At 33.0% G+C, this 20,004-nt stretch overlaps 1 protein-coding gene across 7 annotated transcripts in view; it reads right to left on the bottom strand.

Annotated features, from left to right (window-relative positions):
• The window catches only part of DMD (dystrophin), a 1,148,514-nt gene that overhangs the window by 568,299 nt on the left and 560,211 nt on the right, over positions 1-20,004 (bottom strand). For all 7 annotated transcript variants that reach the window (XM_030961382.1, XM_030961390.1, XM_030961407.1 and 4 more), the window contains 2 exons: positions 7,885-8,079; positions 1,261-1,433 (listed from right to left, as the gene is read on the bottom strand). In XM_030961382.1, coding sequence (XP_030817242.1) covers positions 1,261-1,433; positions 7,885-8,079 — 368 coding nt within the window. The remainder of the gene's footprint in view (positions 1-1,260; positions 1,434-7,884; positions 8,080-20,004) is intronic.

Below are 20,004 nucleotides of genomic sequence, written 5' to 3'. Positions count from 1 at the left end.
TTGGGCAAAGCCAGTCTCTGGGAAAAGCTCAACAGCAAATATCTCCTGGTCTTATTTTCTGTGTGAGCAGATTTTCTTCAACATTTTTTCTAACATATCCTTAATTTCTGTACATGGCATCATGACTTAGAAGGAATTTTCTTACCACACCAGAACAGGACTTGCTATTTGAAAAAATCAAAACCAACAAAACAATGGGCAAAGAAAAATTTGTAAACTTTACCACACCATAAATCTGTCTCAGTTTCTTACACCTTAAATGTTGAGACAAAGCAGAGATGACACAAAGATTACTGGCTTAGATTTTTTACTATTTATCTCTCTGATTATTATTATTTTTTAAGCTTTACTTTCCTCTCTATCCAGCAATCTAAAATCAAATCTAGTGACTGGCTGACAGTGGAAATAATGTTTCTAGGAATCTGCAAAGTGACAGCTGTTTACCAATATTTCTAAAGAAAACATAGAAGTTACCAAGGATTGGATTGTAGAGCAAAGCTGGCACAGGCTAAACCCACATGAAGTATTTTTTTTCTTCCAGTAACTACTTACACATTTAGAATCATGTCTCATTCTATCACTAACGTAATAATTTGCACATAAAGCTAATTTGTTGTATAGTAATGACAATGTTTTTTACAACATTTTCTTAGATAAATGATATTTCAAAACATATGTGTAGTGCAAAACATGATATTCTATCAAATATCAATGTATTGTCTTTTGAGGTGACATAGCAAATGAAACTTTTAATGTCAACTTTTCAGCATTGACTGAAGAGCCAAAGAGCCAATTTTGTAGAACTACTATGAATGGAAAGCTTCAATGAATGGAACTATTGATATATATAAAATGATTTTCATTATCAGATTAATGCCATTCATTCTCAGAAGAATCATCAAGGATTTTTCTGTGGTAATTCAATAAATTCTTGAAACTATGACTTTTTAATCTAAGGCAAAGATATTTGTTAACTCTTAAGTACTCATGCTGGAAAAAAAATATATCCCATAAATCATAACAACTTATGTAGCATTACCAGTTCAATGGTCCAATGCAAGTGATAGCTGGTCAAAATATTTTCATATATTCAGTCTTACAAAAAAGTTCACAAATTAAACTACAATTCCATATAGATGTTCTATGCTTAGTTAGAAGAAAGTATTGTTTGTGACAAAAAGAAGCAAAAAACCAATCATCAACAATAGACCAAATACTGAAGAAAGCCATCAGAAAGAGTAAGTTTTAAAAGTCACTTACGCCTGTCGGTCCCTGTACATCTTGTTAACTTTCTCCCATTCAAAATTAAGTTGAGTCAGCTTTTCTTGTATATTTGCTGCTTCCTTTGGTGTAACATTTTTCAAAGCTGGTGTCTTCTTGTTGTTAATAATTTCTACATGACCTTGCAGTCTCCCCAGGCTATCCTTAATGCTCTGTAATATCAAGATTTTAAAAAAATAAAACATTGTTTTTATAAATAAAAAGTAACTGTTCATAAAAAAGAGAAATTGGTACAAAATGCTAATTAAACCATAACATTGATAATAGGAGTAATTTCACAATAACCTGGTATAATAATTGAATGTCCATCCTTTCTTTGAAGACTGAATGAAATGGATCTGGAGGAAGTTGATGGTTGGAGGGGAAACTAAGCGCTATTTGCTCAAAAGTTCTGCATGTCAGTATTTACGTCTCCTGACCTGACAAAATCAGTCGTAATTTTTTAACTAATCAAAGTTATTACACTGTATTTACTATTTTGTAAAATATAAGACTTGAAGTCCTTACGTAAATGTGAAGGCAATGCATTGAAATAATTGTATAAAAAAACACCCTGCAAAAACAAAGAAAAAATACTCTGGGTTCCCTGAGTTCCGGGAGTTCTAGCACTGTAATATGCTACTTGTTGGGCGGGCGGGGAAAAGTACATTCCATAACATCCCCCATATGAATAATAATTTGAATTTTTAGGTCTTGAGAAACATGACTTACATTAAGCAGACTAAATGAATATTTATAAATCAAAAGGGAATGGTAGATGCCTTGTCTCTGGAATGAGTCACAATAAGAAACATGTTTCCTCCTTGTCAGCAATCTATCATGTGGAGGGAAAGCTGGCTGGGTCTGTGTCATTACTCAACAATTCTCATTTGACTTTCCCAGAAAAATGTCTCACACTCTCTGTTCCTTACTCAGGTCTACTTAAATCTTTGTTTTACACACTCAGGGCATGGATAATTCAGATATTCAATGTTACTAATCTGAATGTAAGAAATATCAGATGATAAAAACATAAAATGCCTCTAAATGTTCCAAGATATATTCCATTAACATAAAGGAGGCAGCATCTTCACAAAACCTCATCCCTGACTAAAAAATTGCACATTTAAAGAACAGGAGAGACTTTAATTGAAATGTTACAAGCTGCCAGGACATACTTAAGCACCTGAGTGAAGTGGCCTTCTCAGTAAGTCTGAATATCAGCTCACCTGAGCCACACAAGACGGCACTTTGTGGGTTCAACATGTGTAAGTAACCAAATGAAGATTAATATATGTGCCTATGTATATTTACATTTCAGGTTTTTTCAACCAAGTAGATAAATTTTCTAAATATTAAAAATAGATGAAATGCATCTAAGCACTTCAGAATTGGTAAGTGATATATCTGTTATGTTTAAAATTAGTGGTCTATGAAAAAGGTATCAAATTTCTAAGTCAGAATTTTGCCAGTCTGTTTTTTAAAGCAGAGCTGCTACAGAAAGAACAAGATAATAGAGCTGATGTGCTGTAAAGGAGTATAAGAATGTCCATAAAAAAATAAAAGAGAGACTATGTATATATATACATGTACAAATATACTCATGTATCTGAAACAAATTCCCCATCTATCTTTCATGTTGAAGAGAAAAATCTGCAAGCAGTTTTCAACGATGCCTTGGGAGGTTTTGTAACGTGTTTAACAGAAGCAAACAAAGCTAATTTTTTAGAAAAAAAATAGGATAACAGAAAATCATTAGCAGCTGAAGTGACAGTAGCCTTTAGGGACTGATCCATCTCACTGCTCTTAAAAAAGAAATCCAAGTGCTAGAGACTCAAGCCCCAGTTCATTTTCACTACCTGGAATTTGTCTTTATCTGCCAGAGAAAGACAACTTCCTGTAAAAATGCAGTTCCTTGGCTATTTGTGTACAAATCTGTCACCTAGCACAGTGTTACTGACAGATCTATTTGGAGAGTGCATGTGAGCACACTCAGTTCTAAGTTATGGGTAATTGGGTTCTATTGAGCTACAGCAGAAAAATCACTCTGAATTTCATATTATGTGATTATTCTTGATAAGAATCACTTAGTAGACATCAAATATATATTCCACTGTGTAAGATTAAAAGTACATTTTTTTTGACATTCTGAAATTTTGTAGAATGATAATTTATAATTATATGTATAGCAGATCTTTTTACAATATTTCATGCTTTTTCTACTAACATGAAATCCAGTAACAGCACAGTTGTTAGCAAGCATGGATGGCTGGAAAAATTCCACAAATAATTGCAGTTTAAAAATCTGTATAGAATTATGATTTACAGTATCTAGTGTAGGTATGACTGACTTCATAAACCATTTTGAAAGAGGATTCTTGCTGCCAGAATCCTGGATATGTGATGTGTCCAATGAATTCCTATTTCTGAAATACGACATAGTAGAAAACAGTGCAAAAAACCTGCTCTATCTGTCAGTCGATGAAGGATTACCAAAGGAAAAAAAAGGAGAAAAGATGAATCAGAGCATTAAAATATCTACATTTAAAAAACAACAGAGAAACCAACCCAATTTTCAATGAAGTAAATAAAATGCATATGGGAAATACAGAAGATGAACTAGAAGCAGAATTATTAGAGAAATTATGTATGATATATATTTGTCTTACATATATAAGAAATCTCTTCCTCAGAGCCAGATGGCTTTCCATATTAAAACTATGACATCATTAAAAATATGATAGCTAAGTGTATAATCATATTCTACAATAAGATGTTCCTGCCAAAATTAAGAATATTTAAAAAAAAAAAAAAGTCACTACAGGCCCTACTGCAGATCTCCCGTAAAATTATATAATGCAAGTAACCTCAGGAAATAAGTTTTGAATTCAAAGTTAATAGAATTAAGTAATGAATAGGCATAACTATGCCATGTCTATGACAGCGATCCTTAAAAATTCTACTAACAAAATTTTCACACACAGTTATAAATTAGATTTCTTAAATTCCAGGTATACTCTTTCATTTTGATGCACTTCTCCTATGTGCTAGCAAAGATAAATATGGATTAGTTTTATTCTCTGGTTAATCAGTATATTTAATACAGTGTATACATTTCCCACTAAATAAATTGGAGCTTGAACAAGTCAAGTAGCTTGCATGAGATAATCATCACACAGGAAAACTTTGTCTCAGTATGAACAACATAACCCTAGTAAGTAGAATATATGCAAAATTTTACAGTGATTTAACTTTTAGGAAAACATTTGAAACATCAGTTGCAAAGAAGGATAATTTGCTAAAATCTGAAAGCATTTTAACCCTATTTTTTTTTCATGCAATTGAATCCATTGTAATCATAATCAATTCTACACAGGTAGCTCAAAGATTGTGAACTCCATCAATATGAACATCATCAGTAGCAGGCAGAAATAATGTCTGTGCTTATAACAACAGTGGTCCTGTTTTGAGAATATATCAGGCCAACTTTAAAAATCCATCAATCTATGAACCACAATTTTCTGTACAATCAACTCAAGCTTCATCTTTGACAGAACTGTAATATTTAAATTGTAAGTAAAGTACTGTCAGCACAGTGATAAAGAAAAGCTGAGATGCTGTATGTCATAATACTTGAAAGAACTTGTAACGGGATGATGAAAACCTTGCAATGCTCACTTTATGAGACAAAGTGACAAGACTTGGTTTCTCTATCTGACTTTTCCACTCCCCAAAGCTTAAAATGAAGAGAAAAACGTTCCTATGAGCTGGTTTCAGCAGATACCCTAAATGTGCTCGTTAAAGTATTACTGTTTAGTAAATGTTAAAAGCTACCAGATTTTTGCTACAAAACCTCATATTTTACTATTTCACATGACTTTGATATAAAAAGTCAGTGCTATGACAATTGATATAAGCAATTTCTTATTTGTATTCAATATTTATCCTATTTGATAATGGGCAATCATGTTTAAGTCTTACTAAACATATTTACTCTGGAGGAAATGTTCAAAGCTGTTACCACTGATTCTTGTAAATAAACTTATTTTTCCTTTCATGGATTAATTAAAATGGATTCTTTCTGAATGGGAGTGAAAAAAGTCAAAAGCTCAGTTTTAAAACACAGAGCTATTCATGACAGTTCTGTAATTTGATTCATGCAAATCTGTCAGAGAAAAAAAATCAACGACAATTTAATTTCAAACCTTTCCCAACCAGCTGCTGAACAATTTATGCACTACTTTTCTATTTTTACTGCAGGATAATGACAATGATGGATGCTTTTCCTTGGAAATAAATATTCATTAAGCAGGCTCAGATCAAACCTATACCCTTCCAAAAGCCCACGAATGTGCAAGACCCGTTTGACTCTTCTAAGAGATTTATTTTGCAGGAAGATGGAACTGTGCCCACAAATGCATCTCATAACAATTTAATAGTTCAGTTAAATTAAACCTATGGTAGTACTTACTTGTAACATCAGTAATCAATATTATTAAAGTTGGTGTCAACTCCAATAATATCAAATGTATGTGGGTGAACAACAGATTACTTACGGATATAAATCAGATGAAGCTAGCTCAAATGTAAAGCACTGAGAACTAAGGAACTAAGAACTAAAGGAACTAATTTCCCAGTAAACTTCCTGAGGTTTCTCCATCCTCTGTTTCTCCATCCAATCTATTAGTGAACTGAAGTTCATCAACAAGGATCAAATAGGCACTCATTAGCCATGATTTACATAGTATATGACTTTTTTGCTGTTTTTTGTTTGTTTTCTGTGCAGAAGAGATTGTTTAAAATGAAGAATGACAATTAGATTGGCATGTTTTGTGCTTCAGTACTCAGACTGGCTTTAATTTATAATTTACTGGTACTAAATCAGAAGTGGTAAAAGAAACAGCCTACTGGTATTTGACATCTGTTGATTGACATCCTATTACCAGTTCTGTGCTTCCTTTGATCCGACACTCCACTGTTGTGCTTCACTACCCAACTCTACTGCCTTGCTAGAAAACTGAAAACATCCTAATTTTCACAAGATGGTAAGAATATTTGTGTGTGTGCGCATGTGTGTGTGCACACAAATGCCTAAAATATATATCTATGAATGTATAAGAATTATAAACAGATGTGATTTTACAGAAGCTAACAGCAGCATATGGATGTGGTTTTTTTACATATCCTCTGACACGGAAAGAGATAAATGAGCTCCCACAGAGGAAAATTCAGAGCATATAGCCAGAGCCACTGCCCTGATTCTCCCTCTAAGCTTCTTTCTTATAGCTGACTGTAGGCAAATTCAAGCCTCTTTAGGCTAATATTCACTTCTTTTTAAAAAAAAAAACTTTCCTCTTCCTAAATAATCACAGAAAAATGGAAATATAGTCTTCTCTTCATGCTGGATGACAATTTGGAATTACTGTAATTATCTACAGCACTTGAGCACAATTTTTTACAAGGCTTTCCTCACACAAACATTATTCTGCGAAAGCTGATAACTCATTCATCTACTTAGGCTTACAACTTTAATCTCATTCTCTTCTTATGTCAATTCTGTGTTGAAAAAATTCCACCAGTTTCAAAGGACTTCAGTGTAGCAAGCATTGAACAAACCAGGCAGTAATATTTCAAGCATTGAAGAAACTGCACAGTAATATTTAAAGTCATACTAACAATACCGAATTTTCTTTCTTTAAACTACGTTATCTACTTATTGGAGAATATTTTCTGTTTTGCTTACTAAACGGAAATAACTACATGGAGTACAGACCCAATAAGACCTCAAGATATTTTGGTCTAACATGGTATGAAACAGCTAAATTTTACTTGTATTTGTTCCTGTGCAAATAGGAATAATTTTAGAAATCATACACAAAAAGAAAACAGCCAAGATTGGGTGTTTACAGGGTTACTTAGTAATTACTTTTACTTACCAATCACAGAATCACAAAATCACTTCACCACTAGGAGAGGAGCTCACTTGGTCAGAGCATGGTGCTACTAACACCAAAATTGTGCGTTCAGTCCCTGCATGGGCTTAAGAGTTGGACTTCATGACCCTTGTGGCTCCCTTTCAACTCAGAACATTCTGTGATTTAGATTGCAAAAGCTCTAAATCAAGTCCAGCCATGAACCCAGCACTTCCAAGTCCATCACTGAACCATGTCCCCAAGTGCTACACCTGCATATCTCCTAAATACCTCTAGGGATGGTAGCTCAGCCACTTCCCTGGGCAGCCTGTTCCAGTGCTTAAAAACCATTTCAATGAAGATTTTTTTTTTCCATTAGACACACACAAAGAAACCTTTAAACACAAATTCTATCTTTAAATATACTGTGCCTCTCCATCCTTTCTCTCCTATTCAAGGACTTAATATGCAGATACCATAACGCTCTTGCCCTCCAAATACAGTTAAACAGGTAAAAATAAATGAACACTTCCGATTTTTTCATATTTTACCCCAATGTGCCCCCAAATACAAACATCCATATATGCACACATCACAGAGATGGGCTTAGAACTTGTAAAACAGACGTCTCAGAATGAGCACAAGCTGCCAACATACAGAAGACCCATAATGACACAATCTAATAATTGCTAGGAAAATCTTTCCATCTTACCTTGAGACACTCTTCTTGTTTGAAGAGGTCCTCACAGTCCTTAGCCTGCAGAACAGGAGAATTAAGGCGCTCTTCCACTTCAGACAAGGCTTGCAGAAGGTGAAGGATCTCTGCCAGGTATGTAGAAGGCACATGAGTGGTTTCCACAGTCCTAGTTTCAGTCATCACAAAAGTTGTATCTTCACGAACTGTTTGCTAGTACAGATATACAACAGAATGCTTCCTTTAGTTTCTTAACACCAGACAAAATTGCAACAATGCATTTCCAGTTCACAACCCAGAAACAAAAAATCAAAAGTAATTTCCAAGGACAAATGCAGGAAATAGCTAAGGTTTCTGACACAGATAACTCATGTTCCTTGTGTGTTTGAAATGGTGGGTACTGAAATTAAGCCATGCAAGAGTGTACAAGCTTTTTTTCTACTCTCCAAAGGAATGCAGAGAGGAAATGCAAGAGTATGCTGAGATTTTAGTGCTTGCCCTTTAATTTTATATCACCACACCTCTTAAAAATCTGTCCTTCATTAAGAGATTTCATGCATGCCAAGTCTAAAATAATAAATAATTTCAAGGTATCAAGTAAAATAATTACTTGTATAATAGACAGAATTCCTTAAATAAAATGCAACATACAGCAAATATGCCAACTCTATACTTCCAACTGTATCAAAAATTTGTTCTTTAATCTAGCAAGTATAATTTGGAAGTTTCTGATTTGAATGGTCTTTAATGCATTCTTAATTCTAAAAGAAAACTCAGCAACACATCATCTCTTCATGAAGTTAGGATTTCTTTTTTGGTTTTGGGTTTTTTTGTTTTTGTTTTTGTTTTTTTTATATGGAAAAATATGAAATAGACACCCTATTCTGGAAGCACATGCATACACCAAATGTAAAGACATCCCAGAATGTTTGCGTTCCAAGAAAACACTTAATTGGTTGATGGCATTTGAAAAGATACTGCCATATAAGGTGACAAAAAAGTGGCTGTGTATATAAACTCTCTATATTTCCCATTTGATTTGTAAAAGAATCATAGATAAAAATGTAATACCAAAAGTGTTCTTTGGAGCAGGGAAACCTCTGATTGCTCCTTTTCACTAAACTTCAAATACTAAATCACCTGCATGCCCATTAAAAAAGGGATAGTTTAAGATATCAATTATTTGTGGTTTCACAAGCATAAATTTGCTCATGGATTCCTATTGTGGGACCAAAATCCTTTGTGTTTGATGTCTGTCTTCTCAAAAATATAAACTTTAATTACTGTCGACCTCAAAGAAGTGTACAAGTATTTGTTGGTAAATGTTCAAAAATTCTGTTATTTAGATTTGGAGCCATTTATGTAAAAGACCAATAAAAGATCAATGGTCCTGAAGAAAACAATATCATTATTTAGCTACTCATTATGCAAAAGAAAACAAATATAAGCACACACTACCTCAGCAAGGTGTCTCATTTTAATTCAGGGCATATTTCTCTCTTCAGTTACCGAGCTGAGTCATCTGGTTCTTCAATTTTCTTTAGAGTCTTAAAATATGCATATACACACTCTAGAAGATGTATGCATATCACATATAAAGCCCATAAAGTTATCTGTAGACTTGTGCTATTCTGTTGAATTTCTTATGCAAATGTAATTGCTTTGCTTACACTTTTCTCACTAAATGACTTTCTCAGTACATCTGCTAACTCTGAAACCTTTCTAATTACCATATCACTGCTATAATTTTTATTATTTAAAATAAGTTGCTTTGAAAAAATTGTGCTTGTCCCCCATATGTTTCATGAATCACAGGCCCTGCAAAAATAACAGTTTACTCTGGTAAACCTAAAGGAAGAGCTGTCCCATTTGATTAGAAAATGGGAGAATCTCAACAGGCCACCGAGACCTGCATGCAGCAATATATATTTTAATTCTTCAAGACTACACTGAAACACTTCTACATGCAGCAATATATATATTTTAGTTCCTCAAAACTACACTGAAACACTTCTACATGTAGCAATGAATGTCAGACCTACATAAGGAATATTTTGACTGTATTTGTATTTTTCTTTTTGACTTGACAGAATATTTCTAGTCACAGTAATGAAAAGAGCATGCTAAGTGTGCCAGGGTTTCCACTCAAAAAAAGGTCACACGAATATGTGAAGCAGCATACAAAATACAATTTGATTCAATAGTTGTATGAGATTAGCCTACTCTTTTCAGCCCAAATTTAGGCCAATAAGGATATACACACATATATGCACATGCATCTATTTAGATAAAATAAAATCTGTGTCTTCTCACTCTAAACTATTCCTGAAACTACAAAAAAGTCAAGCAGAAATTGGATGTTTAAGCATTTCATGGTTATCACACAATTATTTATAGTGGCAAAATCAGGTACTTTTCAATCATTGTTATGAAGAAAAATGGGATATTTGCAACCATATATTCACACTGCCCTTACAGGAAACTTTAAATATTCCTCATAGTTGGATGATTACTTGCATAGTTTTACTGTTTATATTGTTGGTTAAACTGTAAAACACTACAATCAGAGAAATAAATAAATAAAAAATAAATAAACTAAAGGATAGATTTATAAAAGTAGACATCTACCAGAACATGCCCTCATATTTTGGTACATTATTAAAAAAAATCACAGTCAGAATAAATTAGTTTCTGAATAGTATTTTTAAAAGAGTTGAAAATTTGATACTACTTTAGAAATCAAGGATTAGGTATCTTTATCTTTATTGGGGTTTTCAACAGGTCACAGGACTTTCTTTCCTTCTATTTTTCCTTCATTTAAAGTATCATGATAGAACCCAGAGCAGAAGCTGCCATCTTGCACCAATAATGGAGGGTAGGCAGGTGCAGAACTGACAACTTTTAATCAGCAAAGAGAAGCATTTTTAGATTGCCCCAATGTTCCCTGGAATTGCCTGATATTAGACAATAAAGCAGGCAGAGTCCTTCCTAGACAAGCATTTTACTAGAAATTCAAAGCTGAAACTGAGTCATATCTTAACACTGTAGTGAGAAAAAAAAACCCAACAAACAAACCTTACAAAAGGAGATCACAGCAGCTGGAAGCAACTACTACTAAAATAACATTAATTCAGTACAGATATATGTAATTGATAATGCCAAAATGGCTCATCAGAACCATGCTAGGTTAAGATTTTATAAGGATTAAAAATTAATAGGAAAGTGGAAATTAAAGATATAGATAACCATTTAAGAATGGGTTTGGATAAGTTGAATCTGTTATAATGGCAGAATGTATTACAGTTACTTAAAAATACTTAAATTAGTATTTAAAAAAAATAGATATAGTACAACATACATTTAAACTATAAATAAACTGTTAAGTGATTGGGAAATGCTGAGGTAACTGGCCATTTCCTATATTACTATTTTTGTAGAATACAATTTTAGTGATTTTGTTTTTCCTTGATTGCTAGTGATTTAATGATTCAAAGATTATTTTTTGTCTCTGAAAGAACAACTTATTTTGTGTAAGATTCAAAATTTCATGCAATGTTTGTTATCAAGCATCATCATGTCTTGAATAGTAAATTGAATTTTCTTCACCATCATTACACAATTTCAATTAAGGGACACAGTCCTTCCATACACATGACTCCACTAAAACTGATTTTATTGATAGTTACCATGCCCCAGCAGGTGCAACAAAACTGTAAGAAACAAATGCATTATCTGACCCGTAAAGAGAAGGCCAATAAGCAAAACCAAAACAAACCAACCAAACAAAATTACAACAAAACTCAACAAAAAAGTACTGGAATAATGCAGGTTTTGCCAAGAAATTCACATACCTTCCCCACAGAAACACTTGTGATCATTACTGCCTACATCTAACACAGCAGTGGCATCAGAGCTAACTGATGGAGAATGCTGCTAATTTCCATTTAACAGTGGAAAATTTGTTGTTAAAGCACCTTTCACCAATCCCAGTGTATCCATTTCCTTTCCTCTTTTTGCAGAGGGAATAATCCCAACATCACTTTTGCTGTTCAAGAGTTTACACCCAGAAAGCCTCCTACTTTCTTGCGTCACATCTTGACAACTGTTTCATTTCTTGGTCTTTTCTCATGATAGGGCCCCAAACCTTAGTGTCTGTGCTTTTGATTTAATGACTTCACACACACATGGGAGGAGTAAAGCTGCAAAAACTACCATCTGCATTGTTATACCTCAACACTGCTCCTGGCAGTTCCCTGACGAGAAGTTCAAGGAAAACAAACAAATGTGCCTCCTCTCAAAGTGAAATAACACTTAAGAAAGTATTCCTTGCAAGCAGATGTATATGAGTGTAAAAAAGTCAGTGGCCTATGCAGAATAAATGTGGTATGCTACATACGTGAAAAAAAATGGAGCAGACTGCACACACTTTCTGGACAAAGGCAGTGATATCTGAGAGAGTCCAAAAATCTTGTGAATTGCATGGTATCTGCTAGCCCATGTTCAACATCAATATACCAAATAAAGAATTAGACACACAAAATATGATAAAATGCTATCAGAGGTCAATATTCACTTTAAAGTATATGTTTATAAAAAAGCTTTTATTCACCCATTCCTATGCCAACTGAGAGTGGTGAGATCAGCTAACATTCAGAGAAATTTATTCTGCCTTCAGTGTTGCTAGCATATCTTACCTGTTAATGTGCATATAAGTAGAAAGATCAAAATTATACTGATTATATGGAATTTTCACTATGAGGTTGGATGGTTGTAGTCAATCACAAACAAGTTATTAGTACAAAAAGAAGCATCTCTTTTAAGTACAGAGAGACTTAAATCCTTGATGCAGAATTAAAAATTTATAAATTCCTTCTGCAATTTTATGAAGACAAGACCTTAAAAAACACTTGGAAACAATAAAATATCTTTAAAATTATGATAAAAAATAATAAATAATATTTTTATGTAAGAACATAAATATTGTCTCATGTGTATGATTTTTTTTCTACTCGTGTTGCAGAGTGGTTGCAATCCACAAAATTCTGGACATTGCAACACTTAAACCATATAGTTTAATGCTTGTATCTGATTTCATCAGTCACTTATATTAAAAAAGAAACTTTAAAAATATACATTACTATTTTCAGCACTGTTCTTGGACAGGGAGTGCTTTATGCCTTCACAACTCTTCTCTGCTAAGGCTTACCTTACTCGAAAAATGCCGCTTTAACAGGTTTTTTTCTTCCATGATAAAATGACTCTGCTTAATCTACACATAAAATTAAATAAAACCAGTCAAAATGAAGCTATTCCTAAGAATGGCATTAATTAGAAAACATTTCAGTAAATTTTAGATTCTAGGAGTAGCAATAGAAAATTGCAGGCTTTGATTTTGAAAACTATCTGTCAACAGGCATCAACCAACCTGAAGTTAATTCTATTTAAGTTCCCTTCATAATTTGATTGAAATGCAAAAGGTTTCTCTGTAAGAAAATGTCTCTTTCCTGTATGTATAGGCCCAAATTATGGGATATCTCCCAATACCTCAGACAGTTCGGCTACACTCTGATGAATACATTATTTTCCTAGTTAGATGTGGCAGAGGGCAGGTGAAGAGAAGAAGAAAAACAGAGACAAAAGCTGTAGCAATTAATTTAAAAGAGTAAATCCAGAGTATTTATAGTTGTAACTTTGTTGTGGTTTTTTTTTGGCTGTGGGGTTTTTTGTTTGGTTTTTTTTGGTGGTTTTTGGTTTTGGTTTTTTTTTAATGTAAAGTTTAAAAACTATGACAAAGCATTTTGATACTGCAGTCAATCCTTTGTGGTCCCCACACCCTCATGCCTTTGGAGCCCTCCTAGATGTCAAATACACTTGGTCAAGTAGTAAAATGAACACCCCTTTCTCACTTGCTGAACAATGCTTTTGTTTTATTCTAGCTTAGGTAATTGATTCTAGATAGGAACTTTCCTCAAACTGAGGTACAGCTACACATTGAAACTAAAAACAGTTTTTGAAAACTTACCCAGTTCTCCTTACTAAAGACCCAGTTCTCCTTACTAAAGACCTGCCAGCTTGCATAGAAATAAGGGACTAAGATGATTCAGAAATTCCAGCAGCTCTGCTGCTAATTTTTGACCTGATAATTTCCACTGGTACCTACTTGCTAAGCAAAGAGAAAAATAAATTAATTTCAACTATGATGAGACTGGGGCAGAGGACTCTCATATAATTCAGTATATGTGATATAAGTAATTTTTTTCAAAAAACAAAAGAAGAAAAATTAGAGTAATCTGTATCTTATACCACACCTGCAATATTACCATGTCCTGAACAAAAACAAAATAGAGTAACGTTATGGCATTATTGACTAATTGGAACAACTGGGATATAGAAAATGTCTCTTGTTCTAAATAAATTATCCATAAATCCGAATTGCTTCTGATAATGATGGCATATCTCAATATTAATAAATGTAGCAGAGCAAATCTGACAAAGAAATCTGTGTCTGTCATGTAATTTTAATCAGAAATTTGTAATTTTTGTAACAGTCTGTATCATAAGTATTTACCAAACTATTTACTGCTCAGACTAGGCACACCCAGTAGGATTTTGGGGGGAGATAGCACCAATGAGCCAAGAGAGATAGGCATTGTCAGTATTAGAAATCACAAAATAAGCAAATGCTTACATTACATTTTGTAAAGAGAAAAACCAGAACACTGCAAAATCTAGATCCTAGACTGATTTCCAACAACTATTTGAAAATGTTGTTTAGTATTTTATAAGGGTTTAACTAGAAAATACTTTTGTAATTGATTTATATGTGTTACCTTCCAGTAGACAAAACATATTTGAAAGTTTTTATATGCTAATTATAGAATACATAAATTCAGAGAAGTTAGCCATTTCTTGGATTGATCTTGAATTTTTCACACCAAAAAGACATACAGACATTACACATGTCATAGTTCAGTAAATATCTACTTCATAGTTCAGAAAATTAAACTCTTGTACACAGTCCTATATCCCTGTAGCTATAATGTCCACTTGGACTTTGTTAAATCAGTGTCATAAATTCAGCCACACAAAAGGAAATAGATTTCCAAAAGAATAAAAGGAATTTCAAATTATTTTTCCTTAAAATAGAATTTCACAATCAGGTTTCTTGGACAGTGATAAGCTATAGAAGTGACACAGTGATAATAGTGGTAGAAGTAGTATCACACAATATAAGTAGCTGGAAGTCAGCCTACTTATGAACAGATTTTGGTCAATGCCAACTTATTTAATGGCTGATTTATTAAGACTACAGAAGCACCAATCTTAGCATTTATGCTGCCTAAGGGCATGAAGTTTTAGGGCTGTCTTGAGTATGTATGTGTAACTGCTGAGTGATCACCAAGAACCAATTAATGATCAAGTTCAGATTGGTTAGATTACAGACTACTGGTATCTGAATTGACTAGACCATTTTGGAATTGACTGCTGATTTGTGATGCTAACTTTCCAGATATTTATGCCAGCTACATCTGTTAGATAATTTCAATATAATTTAGGAAATAAAGTAAAAATAATATTGAAGTACCGCATCCATAATGCATGCAAACAGCTTCAAGGAGCAAAACTTTAAACCCTAAACCTTTACACCGTCTAGAAATGTTAAAAAGTGTTACCTAATTATTTTCCATCTTTAATCTACATTTATAGAGATACAATCATACATAAGAACAATTATGTCACTTAGGCTGATTTTTTTATTTCAGGAGAACAATATGTTTCTTTAAATGATGTGAAAAAAAATTGTTGTCCACACAGAAATTCAGAAAGTTAACTAAATATGCTCAAATAGAAAATTCATCACTCACACTGTACATCTACAAATTTGCTTCCTTCCCTACCTTCGTGTGTATACTCAGATGCATCCATAGAAAACAACAAAAAACAACAAACAAAATAAACCCAAAAAAACCAAAACCATGCCAACAATAACAATAACAAAAAAACCAAACAAACAAAAAAACAAATTAAAAAAAAAACAACAACCAAAAAAAAAAAACCAAACCAAACCAAAACAAAACCCAAAAAACCAAAAGCCCTAAGTAAACCAAAACAAACCTTCCAGCCATGAGTAATGTTGACATTCTGAATTGTAGACAAGAGATGAACATCATCTCTTCAAAAAATACTGTCACTTAGGGCCAGATCGCTCTGCAGGACGTATTTTCCCTTATTTAATGCAATAATAGTGCCAAGTAATTTTTGACACCAAAATCCACAGCATGTAATTTATTAGACTAATAAATCATAATATACTATAGCAGAGAAAATAAGATGGTAATTAGCTGCCTTGTTTTCCAAATAACTGGGTAATTATAAAGAAGAAAATATTGTAGTTGCATAATGCTCTCAGTTTGGTCTATAAGCTGAGACCACTGGGTTCTGTGTTGTACATGATTTTTTAACCAAAGGCTTGGTTCTGTTTCCATCTCAACCATTCTGTGAGGAGTGAGAAAAGCCTGTGGCATGGCTAAGACCCCATTTGTACAACTATATAATTTAAAGACAAATTTCTAACCCAGCTTTACGCCGTGTTGCAAGAGTTTTCACTCCTACGTGACAAGGTAAAGATACGAATTTTCACTTTTAAACCTGAGAATGCAATTTAGATCACTTCACTAAATTTTATAACAGATAATGAAGTGGCCGCGAAACATCTTTTTGTATAGTTCTCTCATTCACAATATGGCATTTTAAAACAATTGTACAGCTAAAATACTACAGCTTTGCAGTGATAAGAGTGAATACTGCACAGAATTAACAAGAAAATATGAGGGAAGAAAAATATGCTTTAGAAAAACTCAAAATTGCACAGTAAACTTGTGCACTTATACAAAAAAGGCTATGGATTGTCTTCACTTAAATTACTGCAACACTGCATGCATTCATTTTAGACAGAGAAGATAAAGTGCATTGTAAAATGCATCTATAAAATTAGCTTTTCTTGAGCTATATCAAAGACAATATCCATCTTCAGTTGATATTGTCCCATTTTTCCCATAACCTTATCTTAAATCAGACAGAAAATTAAAGGATTTTAAATACACTTAAACTATTTGGAATTTCCTACATTTTCTAGTAGGAATTTCCAGGTTGATGGATACTGGAAAATAGGTGTAAACATTCACCTGTGATTCTCTTCCCAAAGTTCCTTATTCATCCTCATCCTGCTTTTTGCAGACCACAGTAAAAAAAAAAATCCAGTCTTTAGCTATGCTGTGTAAAGCTATTTGTTTAAGAAAGGTGCCACTGCCAATGGCAGAAAAGTTAAATGGTGTCACAGAATCACCTCTGTCCCATTCTTAAAAGACCCAAAGTGCACAGGTGAATTGGATACTAATCCATCACTGTACAGTTCTTCTGTCCAGCAGGCGTTTTCCTGTTTTTTCTAATGTCTTTTCTCTGTTTTATTTCTCTCTCTTTCCACTCATTACAGAAATAATGAAGCATTAGTTTGCCCCTTCTTCTTGTCAACCATTACTTGTTTATTTAACCCAAGAAATGTTTAAGCAAGGATAAGAGAAGAAAATCACTTCATTCCAGCACCAGTGTTTGTGAAACCAGTGGAAAACAAATGAAAACAATGATAGCACATCACCATTGAAGTGTCCACGTTATTTTGATGCAGACAGATAATCAGGACACCAAGTCCTGTGTTTATCTAATGGTGATATATTTATTTAAATTAATGTTTGATTTATAGTTTAGAAAATATCTTGATATATAAAAATATTTTAATGGTAAACAGAAATGTTTAAATTCTATTAAACTAACTAAATAGAGCTCCACAGGGAAATATTAACAGAAGATTGCAATATGTTCTTAAAGACTGAAAGTAAACAAAGTCTTGAATCTAAAAGGTAAATTTGAGCAGTACTTAATCTGGTTCAAGGAGTTGATCACATATTCTCTCACCTGAAATGATTATCCAGTTAGGAGACAGGCATTTTGAATTTCTGAATGCTTTAAAGGATCTAAAAGAGAATACTGACTTTTATTTGGAAAAATGAAGTACTAAGGCGCTGGTATTGTATCCATGGTTCAGATAACTATCAAACTTCTCAGACTAAACCACTTACCTTAGAAAAATAAATACAAGTTTTGTATAACTATATTCCTTAGTCATTCCTGATCATAACATAGTCTAATTTGTATGAAAAAGACAGTTTCTCCTGTTGTTTATCATTTGATCAAATCTGTATGGCTAAAATCCAGGTTGAAATATTTCAGGAGAAAAATGATCATAAATTTCAATAGAATGTTTGTGTGTGTCACCAATAAAATTACTGAAATTAGTAAGCCTATTTTTTTTGATTGTATATACAATAGTAGACACATAATTTTGACAGATTGCAAGAGCTTCTCTTGTCCTAAAGATACTCTGTCTTACGATTTGCAGCATGCATAGCTCAGCCAGGAGAGAAAAGTAGAAAGACCACCATGTATAATAGCAGAAAGAATGTTGAGCATCTTGATAAAATATGGTAATAGGACATATATGAAATAAGATTTTACAGTGTAGGCTCTGCACCTGTGTTCACCTAGAAAATGCTCACTAATGATAAAGGCTTTCAGCCCTCTACACCCAGAGTAATTTCAGTCAGCTCAGGAAAATCTAAGCTGAGCCATGACATAAATATGCTCATGGACTGTTGAAATGACAATGTTGGGAAAAACAATCTAGAAAACAGACAGTAAAATAGTTTAATTAAACTTAACATATTGATAACTGATTTTGATCCTTACTTGAATGAAACAATCCAAATCTACCCTTTTCTCTGCAATGGATAACTGTGACGGCAAATATTGCATACTATTTTAGGATTAAGCTGTAAAGGCTTGTTTTTTCTTCAAAGAGTATCTTAAAGTATCATGGATTTCAGTGGGATTTACTAGTTAATCATAATTTTAAAATATTATAGAGAGATATTTCACTCATTTTTATAAGTTATTCAGATTTCACCACTAGTGTTACTACCAACTGATTTTCTTCCCACCGTTTATTCTGCCACATATTAATAAAGACAACAATGCGTGAGAAAAAAATTTTTAAGACAACAAGAACTCTGCAATTTTTTTCCACTCAATGGGATTTTAGGTTGTGTGCAGTTGCATTTATGTATTCGTGTATCATGTTTAATCTGTAAATGCAATAAACCAGACTTTTTCCTTATAGAATGTCATATGTTACTTGCTGAAAATTTCCACATAGAGGATCACACTATACCAAACAGATTAATATCGAAAAAATGTTATTAAACAGAACATGCATGTTTGAGGTGATATAAACATACTCTATTCTCAAAAGTGGTGGCAGGAAATTCCTTTTTCTAAATATACACCAATATATATTTGTCAATTAGCTTTTGGATATTGGCTGCTATGTATTTGTGAGACACAGGATTTAACAAGGATGCACTATTCTAGAAAGAATAAATCCTTCCAAGGTTATGGTTCCTATATCCTTCTGACAGGTCTGCCCAACAAATACTGGGGAAAAGTAAAATCCAGGGGAGCATGATAATTCTAATTTCACACTTTGATATCAAAAATATATTAGCTCCAACAAAATGTAAGAAATGCAAATCTGTCATTAAGCAACATAATTAAAGGTTTTCTTCAGTGCAGTCTTGCTATGTTTATTCAATGAAGTGTAATGAATTGCAAGATACACAGTAAAACTAAACCCTCACTGATTTATAACAACTTTCAGTTGCTAAATAACTATTATGGAATACATCATAAATTATAAATAAATGCATCATTTTTCTACTTCTTTTGCTTTAAAGAAAAAATCAATTTTGTACTTTTATTGTATGGCTTTATTCAGTTGTTGGTTAACATAGAAAATCTCTGTGGAAGTTATTTTTGATGGTATATGCATGTGTTCAAATGAATAGTTTGAATTTTCATTTTTCTTTTGTACTTTAAAGTCTTGCACAAACAATTAATGCATCCTCACAACATCCCTGTGAGGTAGGTAGTTAAGCTGTTTAAGAAAAAGAAAAAAACCCTTGAGAAATTCCCTCTGTTTCACTAATTCAGCAAAGTCAAAACAGTAACAACAACAAGGCCATTGCA

This window comes from Camarhynchus parvulus, chromosome 1 (genome assembly GCF_901933205.1).
Source record: "Camarhynchus parvulus chromosome 1, STF_HiC, whole genome shotgun sequence".
NCBI lineage: Eukaryota > Metazoa > Chordata > Aves > Passeriformes > Thraupidae > Camarhynchus > Camarhynchus parvulus.
Note: the sequence above shows the minus strand (reverse complement) of the source record. Positions and strands in the feature narration are given on the sequence as shown.